We start from the raw sequence: 16436 nt of genomic DNA, 5'->3' as shown, positions 1-16436 counted from the left end.
GATAATGTTTAAATACGTAACTGAGCACAATTAGAATAACCTATCTGGTCTGATCCTATTGCTTTGTGTGTGATATTTCCCACAACTGGAATGAGAACTTGCACTCATTCAGGGTCTTTCGTGACTTAGAATAATCCAAACAATTTCACAGTCAAAATAGTACTTCTGAAATCTAGTGGCAGTACAGTGGCTAGCACTGTTGCCTCACAGTGCCAAGGATCCAGGTTCAATTCCTGTCTTGGGGGGTTTGCATGTTCTCCCTGTGTCTGCATGGGTTTCCTTTGGGTGCTCCGGTTTCCTCCCACAGTTGAAAGATGTGCAAGTTAGGTGAACTGGCCATGCTAAATCCTCACTGTATCCATGCAGATATTGGAGTGTAGCGACTAGGGGACTTTCACAGTAACTTCATTGCAGGTAACATAAGTGTACTTGTGACTAATAAATAAACTTACTTACTAGTCACTGTTATAAGCAAATACAACAGGTAGTTTATTCACAAGGGCTTATAAAGAGCAATGAAATTAATGACCAGATAATCTATTTGGGAGGCACTGATTGATGATGAAATATTGGTCAAGACACTGAGAACTCCCATGCTTTATTGACAGTGCGGTGCTCCCTCAGTACTGCACAGGTGTTAACTGAGATTACGTGCCTTGTGATTGCTGCCAACACCAGAAAGACGGCAAAGGGTTTTTTTAAACTGATGGAGCTGATGGGGATTATTACCTAATGAGTAAAACGGCAGAGAATGTCAACAACTCAGGAGGAGAGAACAGGGAGCACGAGAGAAAAGGTTTATCCCCATCAATGTTTTTATTTGTCACATTAAATATTCCTGTACAGTCAAACATATCATTAAAGTCACCATATTTCAGCAATACACACATTGATCAAGAATTGTCTCATCGAAAATATAAAAAATATCTGGTCGCTTCAATCTTCATCTTAGTTTTCATCAGAAGATCTTGCTGCCTTTTCTTGCTTCAACTTGTCTGCATAAAATTTAAAACTTTCCTGTTTGGAGAAGAAAACACTCAATAATTTGTCTGAAGAGTGTTGTATCCTTCTATTATGTGTGGGCTTTGTGCTATTATTTAAAACATTGCATTTAAAAATAATATACATGTACTGATGGAATAACTTTCAGCCCCACAGATACAATCCCCTGAATAACATTGTAATTATGTTTTGAAAGGCAAAGTATGACTAAATACTGACATGTCACATTCCAAAGTGTTGGAGCCTGAACATTTAAGTGCGTTGACCTTTATAGCTGTGATGGTATTTAGTTTTATTAAAAATCAGCACAAAGTGAAGGAATACTGTGCAGCTTCCACCTTCTTAAGCAGAGAGGCAAAATATGTCAAAAAAGCTTGTTTATAATGCTGACTTCCCAAGATTAGAAATGGAATAGCTTTAATATTTTCCACTTTAAAACTTCAAATTCAACTCCAGTCCAGACTAATGGACTGAATGTCTCTCCTGTCTGCAAGAATCCTACAGAAAATGGGACAAGAATTGGGTCCCTGCTGGGAAAATACTAGCTCTCTGAACGGAAAATTGTAGTGCAAATTGGGGAAGTCTCTCTTCTTCTCCCTAGCGATTTGTGAAATGCCATGTCGCGCTAGTGTCTTCTGGATTTGGGGCTGGGTACTAGCGTTAGGACAGTTTAGGCAACATTTTAACCAGCATTCATAATCTAAACCTGGCCTCAGAGCACACTGTACTGATAGTGAGTAACCAAAATATTAAGCGCCACAATCAAGGCATAAAAGCATTCAGAACACGAGTAGGCCATTCAGCATCTCGAACCTGCTTTGGCACTCATTTGAATCAAATAGCACCTCAACTTTATATCTATATAGAGTGCCTTATCTTGATGAGCCATCAACAATTTTAAAAACAAACAAAATGGGGATGAGTGGAAAATAACTAGCTATGCATTGTTTAGCTTAGTCTAAAGAGCTAAATCTCGCTTTACTACCAACTTGATTCACCATGTCACCATTGTAAAATAGCAACTCCAGTTTCCTATGATCCTTTCTTTTGTGATATTATTAGCCCTTCAAGTTTTCTTTCTGACTGGGGGGGATGTTGGGGTGGGGAAATGTGTTGGTGAGATGAGGGACAGTGAGGAGAAGCTTAGCATTGATCTCCAATGCCACTACATCGCCAATCTCAGTTAAATTACCGTGATGAGAAGAAGTCAATTTCAGGCCATTGTTATGGATTCTCCAAGTCCACTCACATTGTCTGTACCTTTAAGACTTGATTACCTTTACAGACTCGCATTCCAACCATTATTTTGTAAATTGAGTTTGTGTCTTTATACTTCCCGTTTGTGAACAGAAGTCCCACTTACCTGATGAAAGGGCAGTGCTCTAAAAGCTAGTGGCTTGTGCTACCAAATAAACCCGTTGGGCTTTAATCTGGTGTTGTGAGACTTCTTACTGTGTTTATCCCAGTCCAACGCTGGCATCTCCACATCATGTAATCTGATCCCAGGAAAAGTCCCTTCAATCAGCTCTCAATTGCCTGACTGACTCATCGTTCAGCAGGCTTCCCCAATGGAGGCAATGCAGGTCACTCTAGTTCTGCAGCCAGCAGATGAGACCCTCACTTCCTCTGCTGTCCCACTCTATTTCTTTTAATTCACTACTCTCATTCTTAAAAACTTAAGGCAATTCTTCTGATTTTGCTTTCCATTGGTGGTCATGTAATTCCAGTGAGTACATTATTGCAATAAACATTAAAATATTGTGGGGAAATCACAAGCAGGAAGTTGTGTCTTACCATTTATGGCACACCAATTTTGCTCATCAACCTGCTACCACATGGTATTTAATTGTGCCTACTTTTTGTAATGCTGGAAAAACAGCATTGAATCCTGCACTGAGGAATGCCGTTCAAGGCTTCAGTGATATCTAATGTGTCACCATTTCCAGTGTGATATTCCATAGAGAATTTTGCAACAACATCCTGGCTGTGCTTCAGTAATGGATCGGAGGCTGAAACCTCGGACAACGTGGGATGGGAATACTCACAGGGGGCTCAGTGAATGGGAGAGGTTCCCCGGAATTTTTCAGCAGCACAGCAAGACGCTTCAGAAACAGATCATCCAGTGTCACATTTTCATCTTTAACCTTTTCGTACAAAGCCTTTGCAGAAGCCACATCATTGTCTAATGCTGGAGAAAGAGTAGAAAATGGAGACATTTAAAACGGCTTTAACAGTTGGGTACATGTAAATTTTTATTGCTCAAGATAAATATAACCTTATTCAACTAGCACAGCATTAAATAATTTACCATAACATTTCATTAGATATGAATATGCAACTTCTCTCTCTGGAAAATCTTTCATCAGGTCAAGGAGCCCAGTGATCTTGTGAGCCTGAGGGGAATAAAGGACAAACAAGTTTAACCTGATGGCAATATTTTGGATAAATCTTGTCAATGCTGTTGGGTAATTAACAATTGCAGTAGATAATACCTTTAATGTCATTTTTCTACATGAATATCACCACTCTGAAAGGAAAGTCAAAGCATTTTTCCTGCAATTCTGCAGGCTGAACAAAAGATCTATAGGAAGTCTAATAAATATTTTGTAAACCAACATGTACAGAATTATGTAAATAATGCCGCTAAAGCCCTGAAGAGAAAATAGCACAAATTGGTACATTAGATGATTCTAGTGGTGAGGGAAAGATTTTGCAGGTAATGATGAGAAGCTTGTATTAATTTGTGCAAAAAAGGTCATTAATAACCAACTGCTCTTTATGCGCCAAAATTTCTTACATTGTCACACCCTTGTCCAGGTAATTATTATTGGGCAGCCAGTCACTCTGCAGAAAATTGTTAGAATTAGAAGATCGAACACACTTTATTTCGAAGAGATGTTGTGGGAAGTTGGGTTGGGAATTACCCCCACACTTCTTTCCACTTGAATGACAAATTTACAATCTTAGCTGGAACTGTTTATTGTGAATTAGGTGGGTGAAGGACCGGCAAGAGGGTAGCTCAGAAAGATTACATTCTCCGCACTCATAACTTTCAATAGACAGTTAAACTGTATCACTTGTTACCGATAGCACCTTAAGAGATAAGTCCCTCTCTAATCCCTTGGTTAGAAAACAGCATATGGCTCAGTGTGAAAACAATTTGAAAATAACAAATGTTTTGTTCCATACTCATTTTGTTCCTACAGAACAGTTAAAACAGAATGCTGCAAATATTTTAAAGTTTCTTTAGTGCGCATACCTGCCCAGGTTTCTGTGCCGCCTTTGTAATGAATGAAACCAAGCTTATTTTCTGTTCTGCAATTGCCGGGCATCTCTGAAAAACATCAAATGAGAGACATTGGTGGCATTTAAGTGAGTATGTGTTGAAAGAGATGGCAGCTCTTGGGGGAAATTCTTGAATATTTCACTGCTTTTACAGTGGGTCCCATAAATGTGATTTAACAAACATGTGATATTTATATTGACCAAAAACTTAGCATTTGAATAAATAAAAGTCAAGTGGATGAATACCAAAAAATGTAATTTGCACTTGTTACATATTCTATGACTTAAGGTGAGAATGTGATGAATAAAATACATTTTTCACTGTGTAATATCTAGCTTGATAACATCAAAATCAAATGCAGAGTAGTGATTCTCCATTCTAACCAACAACAATAATATATCTATTGCATTCTATAACTAGCTGTCTGTGTGCCCTGCAGTGCTACTGCTAATTTGTGGAGTGTTACGCAGTGCATAGCCACCCACTTCAGACAGTCTAAGCTGACCATATAGAGAACATCTGTAACTAACAGATAGGAGATTTTTACCCTCCAGTCTGGCTGGATTTATTACAAATTCTGTTATTGCAGTTTACGCCATTCTTTTAGAAACAGTTTTGTGTCAAAATACACGGGCCATAACTTCCTCAGAGTGGCAGAACCATCTGAAGTTATTGATTTAAATCACTTCTCTCAAATGGTGTCCAATGCAGTGGAATTGTCCAGAGAAAGTTAGCCCTTCTGGACAATTGCCAAGTACACCCTTACCTGGCAACTTCTGAGGAGGATTCCCTCAAACATTTTTGAGATACTCCCGCAAATCTGACACTGGGGTGACAGGAAGTTCTGGCCATTATCTTAAACTTGTCTTTCACTACTCTGACCTTTTCTTATTCGACAATTTGCCAAGGCTTCTTATACATCCTCTTCCAAATGGCCAATCTCTATCACCCAGAGGAAGGCAACAGATGCATAGGAATCCTCCAAGTCATTTTCCTCCTGACTTAAAATTATAATTTGTACGCCTTCACTGCTGCTGTCAAAATCCTGGAACTCCCTCCCCAACAGGATTGTGGGGGTACCTATAGACTGCAGCTGTTCAAGGAGGTGTCATATTTTCAGCTTCTCAATGGCAATAAGAGATGGGCAATAAATACTGGTCTTGGCAGTGATGCCTACATCTGAGAAGCTTGAATCAAAACAAACTTTATTTGACAATACAGTTGAACTACAAATTAATTAGCTTAACTTTTATCAATTAAAATACATAATCATGATGATACAATTCTTGTAAACTATCAATGAGTTCCAATTCAAGCAATATTGGGAAATTTGACAAGAAACATCTTATAGACTTACATTCCCTTCAAGATCAATTAGCAACATACAGTCTTACGTGCTTGTACTAGGGCTGTCAGTTCTCAAGGCTCCAGAGCACCTCTAGAGAAAAAGAGAGACCTATTTCTCCCAGCAAGTCCCAAACAGCAGCCTCCAGAGACAGCAAGAGAGAGACACCGCTTGCTTATTTCAGGACCCTTTAGTAACTGCCTGCTTGTCCCTATCGACTTAGTTCCTCCCTTAAGTACATGATTCTGCCAATCAACCTAATCAAACTCAACCTCTGAAATGCCATGGGAAAAAGCAAATAAACAAAAATGCATTAACTTTGATTTTAGTTTGGGATGTTTGTTTTAATCTATCATTAGCTTGAATTCCCAGCATCAGCGCTACCCGGTACCCAGACAAATTGGCACCATGTAAATCGGAGCTGAATTTTAAACATACCCTTCACAAGAAACATGATATGAATATATTTCTTAAAGGTACAGTATGACCACACCTAGGGCCTAATTTTGCCATTTTTATTCTAAGTGCCGAATCTGGGCCTAATACAGATCTGACTTAGAAATCCAGTTTCAGACGCCTCCATACACACTCAGCCATCTCCAGTCCGATTCATGCTGTGGGCGAGGCTTAGTGCTGCCAGAACGATCGGAGCTCTGAACTGCGCACGCACAGTTGGAAAAAGCGTGCCTGTGTCAGATCGCTCCCAAGCCGGAGAAAGGGGGACACATACACATCACTACCCCCCTTATCCACACGTCCAGTACCCAGACTGATCACCACCCCTGCCCCCTTCCCCATCAATCGCCCACAGAGTGGCAGCGGACCCCCCACCAGAGATCCATCTGCACCCCACCCCCCCCAAAATCCATCTGACTCGCTTCCCTCGTCCCCACCCCTCCAAGACAACAATCTGGCCTCACTCTCCTCCCCCAACAACGAACTTGCCTCACTCCCTTCCCTCTCCCCCCCGTCCCCAGACAACAATCTCACCTCACTACCCTCCTCCACCCTCCAACCAGAGAATGATCTGACGCACCTCCAGCCCCACCACTGATCTGAGTCAGAGAACAATTGCAAACACTGAATGCGCTCTTCAGAGGCTGGAGCACCCAACTCAGACTTTTATTCAGCAGGACCCTAAAAGCGCGGTTCCGGATTGGTAAATGCAGTGGTAAAGGGGGAAATGCTGATAGAGTTGGGCAGGCAGTTCATTAATTCAATTTAAATGCATGCAAACACATTTAAATAGTCATTGCGCCCGATTTGCACCTGATCTGCACGGACTCAGGTGCAGATCGTGATAAAGGCCTCACACCAAACTCTACCATGATTTTGTGCCTGTAAACGTGCACAAATGGTTGTTAAAATTGGGCCCCTGGTCCATTACAATACCCGAGAATAGTGTTTGACTAAGACATTGGTTGGAATTTTGTCCCCAGATTAAAAAGTTCACACCAGTTTTATGGAAGAGAAAACTGAACAGATACAAATGTCTGTGCACATGCACCATCAGAATGAATGAAAATAGCTCAGATGAGTACAGCAATCCCAAAGAAGTGAAGCCTTTTACTAGAATGTCTGCACTTCACAAGCAATGCTACACTATGATGACTTCAAGAAAGACCAACACCTGGTTTCCACATTCACCATATTACACTCTCCAAGGAATTTCCTCCCTTCCTTTGAGAATATCCAGCAGGATCTATCTCAATCTAATAACCCCAAATTATTCTGATGCCATTATAAAGACAGATAATCGAATGAACAGAAAGTAATGGAAATGGACATATCAGTCATGGTCTATCTGCATGAAAAGTTCCATCAGAAAGCCACTGAACCAGCTGTAAGCTTTTTAGGAAGCCCAAGTAATAAACAGCAGTACCTTCAAAGTGGGAGACAGACTCCTGCCAACCTCTTCCACCAAGTTCAACCTTTCGGGAAAATTGACATCAAGAAGCATCACAGCTTGCGGAGAACCTTTATTTCAATTAAAGCATCAACTCATCTAAGAAACTACACAACTGCTGTGAAAGACTAAAACAATTATGAATTCTGATCACATTGTTTTAGCTTGAGCTGCTTCTAATCTATTCATGGGTCAGAGGTTGAGTGTGGAGAGAGTGGGATGAGGTGTTTTAAACATTCATGGCAAGTGAGAGGTAATAAATAACCTTTGTTACTTTTTAAGACTCTCTAAAAGCTTGGCAGCAATACTATTTAAATTGAAGAAAATATGCACCTTAAAGTTTATTTGTTAGCGTCATAGTAGGCTTACATTAATGCTGCAATGAAGTTACTGTGAAAATCCCCTAGACACCACACTCCAGCACCTGTTCGGGTACACTGGGGGAGAATTTAGCATGGCCAATGCACCTAACAAGCACATTTTTCGGACTGTGGGAGGAAACTGGAGCACCCGGAGGAAACTCGTGCAGACACAGGGAAAACATGCAAACTCCACACAGAGTGACACCAAGCCGGGAATCAAACCTGGGTCCCTGGCGCTGTTAGGCAGCAGTGCTAGGTGCTGTGCCACCGTGTATTTACATACAATTGTTGATCACAGACAACAAAAAGGATCACACAAATTCTGATTTGATTTAATTTACTGTCACACGTATTAGCACACAATGAAAAGTATTGTTTCTTGTGCCCTATACAAAGCATACCGTCCACAGATAAGGAAAAGACAGAGTACGTAATGTAGTGTTACTATCATAGCTAGGGTGTAGAGAAAGATCAACTTAATATGAGATAGGTCCATTTGAATGTCTGATGGTAGCAGGGAAGAGGCTGTCCTTGAGTCAGTTGGTACATATCCTCACACTTTTGTATCTTTTTCCCCAGATATGCCAAATTTCCTTGCCCTCCTGAGAAATTAGAGGCGTTGATGGACTTTCTTTACTATAGTGTTAGCATGCAAAGGCCAGGACAAGTTGTTGATTTGGACACCTAGAAACTTTAAGCTCTTGACCATTGCCGTTTTGTCTCCATTGATACAGACAGGGGCACGCTCTCCACTACATTTTCTGAAGTCGATGATTAGCTCCTTCATTTTGTTGACATGAAGGGAGAGTTCATTGTCTTTGCACCAGTTCATCAGATAATCTCTTTCCTGTACTTCGCCTCATCATTGTTTGAGATCCAACCCACAACGGTGGTGTCGTCAGCAAACTTGGCCACACAGTCATAGGTATATAAAGAGTATACTAAAGGGGTGAGGACACAGCCTTATGGGGCACCAATGTTGAGGATGATCGTGGAGATGGTGCTGTTGCCCATCCTTACTGATTGCAGTCTGTCAGTTAGCAAGTCTAGGATTCAATCACAGAGGGAGGTGCCAAGCCTCAGGCCACGGAGTTTGGAGCTTTTCTTTATAGGAATAATGGTATTGAAGGCTGAGCTGTTGAAGGTCAATAACCAGGAGCATAAAATTGGTGTCTTTGTTGTCTACATGTTCCAGGGTTGAGTGTTGGGTAAGGAGATGGCATCTGCTGTGGACCTGTTGTGGCAGTAGGTGAACTGTCATGGATCCACTCAATTTGGCACTTCTGTTGTCTCGTAAAACTAAAATTTCAAAATAGTATTTACTCGGATAGGTTAACAGGTTGATTTCTTAAAAAGGAAAAGGCTTGTAGTGCCTGAATGCTTGTTCCTGGTGAAGATTGATATGCTCTATCTAGGACAGAATTCCACCCCTCCGAAAACAAAGGTGTTACTTAAGATTTATAAGTTGCACTGTTCGCACTGAATACATCAATGCTGCTGTGTTTACAGCTGAGATAAGAAATACTCAGTCTAAATGCGCAACAATGTTTGACAATAGATATTAATTGTGGGCTGTTCCAACTCAATGTTTGGCTTGGCCTGCTTTAACTCGTTGCATTTATTAATCATATTACATTACAAGCAAAAGCTGTGTTGTTTACTGTCAGAAGAGAAAAATGTGCAGAGGCTGACAGCGTGAGTACCCATGAACCCAGCAATCTACAAGATCACTGATTGTTTGGCTGCCACCTGCTGGGAATAGACTCTTTGTCAGTGCATGTGTGTACACTGTCAATGGCAGCTTTTATTCCCCACAGACTGCTCAACATTTGCTCTGTTTTACATCTTAAACCATCAAAAAGCCTGAATGCTGTTGTCTCATTCCCTGAAGATTACCACCCTGTCACTTACTGCAAATGCAGAACATCCAGCAACAGCAACTTATGAATTTATGCATTTGAGTGTTGTTGGAAAATTGCAGACAGAACATGACTGATAAAAAAATCTGTATGATGCAGCAATAAATCTTTACAACTTACAGCCCCAATTTCATGTTCTAAGCACAGGCGAAGGAGGCACTGAAAATATGCGGTCATTTAAGCATCAATAACAGGAAAGTTGTTATACCAACATTCCATGAATAAATATTTTAAAAATGAAACCATGACACCAGGATTCACTTGAAGAATCTGGGCATTTCCAGCTTAACTTTAGGAGCAAGTTTTACTTTACTGGTACCAAACATTGGAGAGTAGATTGTGCTTCTAGTTTTGTCAGCCAAGTGTGTATTGTTGTGTACATAAGCTTCATTTCCAAGGAGAGGGTGTTTAGAATTTTAATTTGATTGTAAGCACCAGTAATTTTACACTACGTTTACAGTAAAGAAACTGATAACAGTGCAGTAAGTACTTTATTTCAAACGGGGAGGCAAGATGCACTGAAATTAGAAGAGTAGTCTGAGAATCAATAAGGGAAGAAATCTAAACATTTGTACCAGAGATCACATTCAGAAACAGAAGATCTCCAATTTAATTATAGGAGTAATCTTTAACTATCCTGGTTGCTTATTACCGAATACAGATATCCACCTTCTACAACAAGCACAGGAAGGGTTTTGTTTTACCGTAATAATGGTCATGCTGCATATCAGAGCAGAATACACAATTGTCCACCTGCCCAATTCTAAGCATTCACTCAAATGCAGCGCACCTCAGTGATGACAGCTGCAGTTCAGTATTTGATTTTATAAAGACAGACTCATAAATAAAATTATACAACCCCATAAAAAAAATCAAACAATTGAAAATAATTGCTTAACAGGCTTAAAAAGAACTCTTGTGTTTTTCTGGTGACTTAATTTGCTTCTTTCAGCACTAAGTGTTGAGGACATAATGAGGAAACTAATAAGGAATTGTGCTCAAACACTGTGGGTAGAGTTGAATACACTCTTGAGACCAAAACCCTCAAGTTATTAAACACCTCCCCTGATTGTTCTTCACAGGGTTCAGCACAGTATTTCTTCACATGCTTAGATATTTGTATTTAAGTATCGATTTCAAAACAGAAAAAGTGAAAGACAAAGCGACCATTAAATCAATTGTGTGTATAAAAAAATGGAACAATGCCAAGTTATGAGTACATACTTGCAAAAGGAACTTGGCATCTTCTGTTTTGTCTAGATCCATATATTGTAGGAAGAGATCCGTCACAGGCTTATACACTTCAAAATGTTTAGCTAAACGTTCAGCCATGACACTCACTGCAATATAAAGACAACAAAATGCCAGAGACTTACCATCTTTCTTTTAAATGTAGCACAGGAAACTCATAATTGACTCTATTCACATTCGACAGTCACTGTTAATTTTAAAAAAGTTACAGAATTTGAAATGAATGTTTCAATCACCCAAACATTAATGTGAAAGTAAAAGGAAAGAAGTGGAAAAAAGAAACTAAGTCCCATTTTGTTCAGACAGCCGTTTGCTGAATCGGCCTCCTGTCCAAGGAGGTTCACTTGGCCACCTGAAGCAATGTTACGGTGGGAGTAAGGAAAAGGAAATGAGAGGAAACTAAAGCCTTGTATTTCAAAGTGCATATTTGTTTCTTCCTAGATCATTACAGGAAAACCACAGCTCTTCCTTATTGCCATAGCTTGTTAAAGCAGTAAGCTCAGATAAGGGAGGTGACAGATTTAATTTCTGCCTGTGCTATATATGGATGCCAAACAGGAAAGAGCAATTAGACTCAGCACTCTTCAGTTGGAGAACACAAATGAACTTGACCCCTCCAGCCTGCTCCACCACTCAATAAAATCACGGTTTCATGATTGATATTATGGAGAAATGTTTGGCCTGGGATACAACTGCTCATTACAAACCAAAAACCATGTTGGAAGCATGTATGTATGTGGACATCAAGACAAGGTAGAGATTGGCTTTCATACCCTTCTTAATTAAAAATATTGCCAATTCTCACTGTAAAGGGTCACTACTAAAAAGGATAAACTCTTGAGGTACTGGGCCGTTAACATACTCACAAACCACATTCCCGCAGAACTTTGTAGGGTGAATGATATCCCTAGTAAGGCATTGATGATTGACAGTAGCCTTGCAACCAAACCCAGAAAGGCATCAGAGGGTAATCAGTAACTGTGGAACTATACCCATCAAACAGTCAATGCTTCTGGGTTGGAGGGAGAAATTTGACTGATAAAGGACAAGGAAACATCCCATTGACTAACTGCTTTTACAATAACTATAGGGGAGGCTATTTTTTGGAGCTAATTTTGTGTTAATTTTCCAAAACTTTGTAACTAACCGTCCAAGTTTGAACTGCATTAGCCATGATTTTTACATTTTGCTTCCCTTAAAGTGAAGTCATGAGGTCAATTTATACAGACAGACTTTAAACAGGAAAAAAAGATAGAGACTATGAAGGATCAAAAAGTCACTGAAATTAAGGCAAACTGATTTTAAAAAAAGCCTGCCTCCTAACAGTATGGTTATGCATTAGGGTTAACTCAAATCAAGCCACCGTTACCTGTTAAACTTAGCCAAAACTGCTGGCATTAGTTCTTAGGTAATTCATAATTAACTGCAGATCTTGTCTCATCTGTCCCAAAAGAGGCAGATGGTTGCAACTGATGTTACCTGGATCTTTGAAAAATTGAGCTGAAATGATCGTTGCAAGGCTCATGAGTAGAAATGTGAGTAAATAGGAAGGTTCAAAACATCAAAGATTTTAAACATAAATCTTGATAAGTCTCCTGTCTTTTCTGCTGTCGCGCTCTCTTTACATTTCCACATGTCAAGTATATGAAATGTCCCACAAGCGGCAAACAGCATGCAGAATGCATAGTCAGATAAACTTACATTTATCTATTGCTTCTTCACGATTTTCCTCTAATACCTTTCTGAAAACATAGGCCATACTAGTTGCTTGCTGCTGAGAACTATTTTCTCCTGGAATGTAGAAGGGCTCGACATATTCCACTGCCATATCAATATTATTACTAAGGCAAACAAGAACAAAAAAAAAAGTTGTATTGCATCTTGTAAGTTACAATCTTAAAAACATCTGCTTGACACAAAAAGCATGAATATTTTTCTTTCAAGTATTATAAAACGAGAAAATTATTGAAAGCTGTTTTGTACGGTCGTTACTGCAATGAAGCAGAAACTATGAAATGATAAAATATTTCACAGCCAAATAATCACAATCAACGTAATCAGATATAGTGCTGTAACGAACTATGACCTTGAAAAGTCTAAGTCACGATGATGCACTTTCAAGGGGAGAGAAAGTTATGTTAATTGACATGGGACTGTTGTGTAGTTATCTGAACACTCAGTTTACAAGGTGCACTGAATTCTTAAACATGCAAATATTGCACTAAAGCATCATCTCTAAATAATTCACACCAAAAAGACATAACAACCTTGATCACTCAATTAAATATTTATTAACACATATCCTGCAAGCTTCACTCATTTTGCAAGCCACGTGCAAGAGTTAACATTTTTCAAGAAAGGATACTAAAGATGTCAGTTGTACAAAAATGACTTTATCTTAATGAAAGCCCAAGACTGAAAGTTACAATACTCAAATAAAGTACTTGGTAAAAAGAGAAAAACAAAGAAATGGGCTAGGTATCTGGATTTGGCAGAAAGAGGCAGGCAGTGATATGGAAACCTTTCTTTGACTGCAGTCCAGAATCAGAGACATACCAAATAAGCTCCTTGCCATCAAGAAAATCAAACTACCATATTTCAATAAAGCATTATCCCACAAAAGGACATGACCATTAATTTTTTTCTCAGAAAAATGTTTTTTTAAAATCAGGGAACAAATACAGAAAAATGTAAACCATTTATAATAATGTCTGCAATCTCTATATAAATGCAGTTTGTGTTTAAAAATGTATAAATCTGCCCCAAATGGCTATTTTAATTATTAAGCTAATATGTAGTATGAAGTGGGTGATCAGCAGCCATGAGATACAATTTATATTCAACTCATAACACTGACGGAGATAACTAGTCAGCCTGCCCACTTCTGAAATACAAATCGCATTCATTTTTTAATCAAGTTGAAGTCGCAATATAGGAATGACAAAACAAGAAGCTACAAATTATTTTGGCACTGTATGCGATCACTTAAATACAAATCTGGGGAAAAATTACTTTTAATTTGTTGTTACATCAAGTAATTTTCATAAATATTTGATTTTGGAATTAAAATGGAAGTTACAATCATTAATCAACTTAAATGATTATAACCATTCCTCACTCTATTATGTTTTTAATCCCTCACGTTCCAGGTTATAAAACAAACACTTACTGAATGAGAGCCCTACTGAGCATCAATACTGTTCTGAATAAACAGAGGAAGATAATTTGCACTTTTTCAGGGAAAATAGTATTTGTGGGGAAGCAAGCAAGAAAGATTGCAGGAAAGAATTACAAAACAAAACAGTGGGGGCTAGTTAATTCAAAACAATCTACTTCAGTATGCAGGTCAGAAAATTAATAGACATGTATGCAAACAGTACATACATCTTTGACTGTTAAAAATTAAGCAATGTCAATTTAAGCAATTACTGGAACTGTGTAGTCTTCAAGAAAAAAAGTTGCAAATACCTCAAATGAATAGAAAAATCTTGCAATCAAGAAATGATATTTTAGACAATGCTTGAAACTTAAGTTTCTTTAAGTTTCCAAAATTATTAGAATTTAAATCTTACTTGGATTCACAGTAGTTCAGCATGCTGTAATATCTGAAGAAAAGATTTACTTACTTATTGATATGAGCCAGGGCTAAGTTATTGATAAATAGCATCCTGGACAAATTGATAGGCCGTGCCAGGTTTTCCATCAATTGTTCAACAAACTGAATTTTCTCCACGTCACCTTTGGAGGCCAGAGCTTGCACTAACCGTGCAACAGCGAACTGGCTAGGCACCTGATTAATGTGCAACATCTCTTTCAGGGTGGATACAGCAGCTAGAAGGAAATATTTAAACAAAAAGAGTGAAAAGGAGTCATAAAGTTAATGAGGTGTCAATCATTATTTCTTCCAAAAGAATTTCACCAATCACTGCAACTGCATTTTCCCCTCCAATTGTTGCAAACACTGGTCAATAGTTGCACAGAAAATGCTTGTGTTTGGAACGTGGTGATAAACTGCAACGGAATTATTTGAGACTGAAATTAATTTAATCTTGTGATTTTAGTTAACACTTGCTAGGCTAATGGTTCCTTCAGCTAATCAGGTTTACATGTAGATTTTTAAAATAAGCTTTACATTTTACTCCAGCCCTTTGGAGACCCATTTTCTTTGATTGAAACTTTGCATTCTATTGGTGGTGGAGAATTGATGTCGTATATGAGTGACTTTAAAATGTTATAGATTCAAATCTAGTCAACTTTACTGCCATTCTTAAAAGTTTTGGTCATTGAATTCATCAATGGTACACTGTCACAGAAGCAACATTTCCAAGTTTGCTTCCTATATTACTTACAACATTATCAATTACATAAAACAAATTAATTTCCACTGGGTTTAAAAATTATATGCAACTAAATTATTTCAGATATTTTCCCCAGGCACAAGTCTTTTTTTAATAAACTGACCAAATCAAGAGCACATTTATCTCACTTTTAAAAGCTGAAGATCTTACTTATAGAGGTGCATAAAAAGAACATTTGATTTTGTGAGGCTAAAAGACTTAATAGCAAGTGCAGCAGCATGAAAATAAATCTCTGGTAAAGCTCATTCTTATATACTTTGTCTGAAATGCACTTCATTATTAAAATTAAAATGATTTCATTGTTCTCACTTTAAACAAAGCATATGTGCTGCAACTATTCAAATACTACCTGACAGGACATTTTACAAATATACACCTTGCTGCAATTCAATTATGGTTAACTGTCTTTAAGGGCAATTAGACTTCACACTTGCCATCTGCTATAATTATAAAATTAAAGCATAAAAACTTAACATACTTTTCAGAAAAATCAGCAGGAAAAAGATGAAGATATTAAAATAGATTATGATATCAGAGGCAGAGGCAAATTAAAAGTGGCTTGAGCTCTCGTCTATAAAGCTTCATTTTTTAGTTGCTTAAGAAAGTACAACTTAAACGCAAGTTTAAAGAAAGTAAACTACTGCATACAAAAACAAAGTTTCCCATTTTTGTACATTTCATTTTGTTAACAATACACAATTGCAATTGTTATCAGACTTTTCAGCAGCATTTCTCAGTCTGTAGATTTAATTTACATATGCAAAAATAACTTTATTAGTCAATATCTCAATGGAAGCAATAAATGTTTGAATCTTCCTTACCTACCCCCGAGGAAAAGTTCTTATCCAATCTTAATTTTCAACAAAATTTCATTAGTTGACATTGCTTTGTTGCAGGATTTTCTATTCTTTTGTAACTATTTAAAGGTGAATTTGCTCATTCATCCATTTCTAAAATTCTTGAAAGCTTGTACTTTCACCCCCCCCCCCCCCAACCACCCCCCTTCC

The 16436-nt window shown here is 38.3% G+C and overlaps 1 protein-coding gene across 1 annotated transcript in view; it reads right to left on the bottom strand.

Moving 5' to 3' along the window:
- Positions 1-792: 792 nt before the first annotated feature.
- The window catches only part of lrpprc (leucine-rich pentatricopeptide repeat containing), a 133554-nt gene continuing 117910 nt past the window's right edge, over positions 793-16436 (bottom strand). The window contains exons 32-38 of the mRNA XM_080200647.1: positions 14698-14902; positions 12773-12912; positions 11045-11160; positions 4262-4336; positions 3311-3395; positions 3048-3190; positions 793-1017 (exon numbers count right to left, since the gene is read on the bottom strand). Of these exons, the coding sequence (XP_080056773.1) occupies positions 949-1017; positions 3048-3190; positions 3311-3395; positions 4262-4336; positions 11045-11160; positions 12773-12912; positions 14698-14902 (833 nt within the window). The 3' untranslated portion in view covers positions 793-948. The remainder of the gene's footprint in view (positions 1018-3047; positions 3191-3310; positions 3396-4261; positions 4337-11044; positions 11161-12772; positions 12913-14697; positions 14903-16436) is intronic.

Source organism: Carcharhinus amblyrhynchos, chromosome 12 (genome assembly GCF_965287045.1).
Source record: "Carcharhinus amblyrhynchos chromosome 12, sCarAmb.v2.hapA, whole genome shotgun sequence".
In the NCBI taxonomy this organism is placed as follows: domain Eukaryota; kingdom Metazoa; phylum Chordata; class Chondrichthyes; order Carcharhiniformes; family Carcharhinidae; genus Carcharhinus; species Carcharhinus amblyrhynchos.
This window is presented reverse-complemented; position numbering and strand designations above follow the sequence as displayed.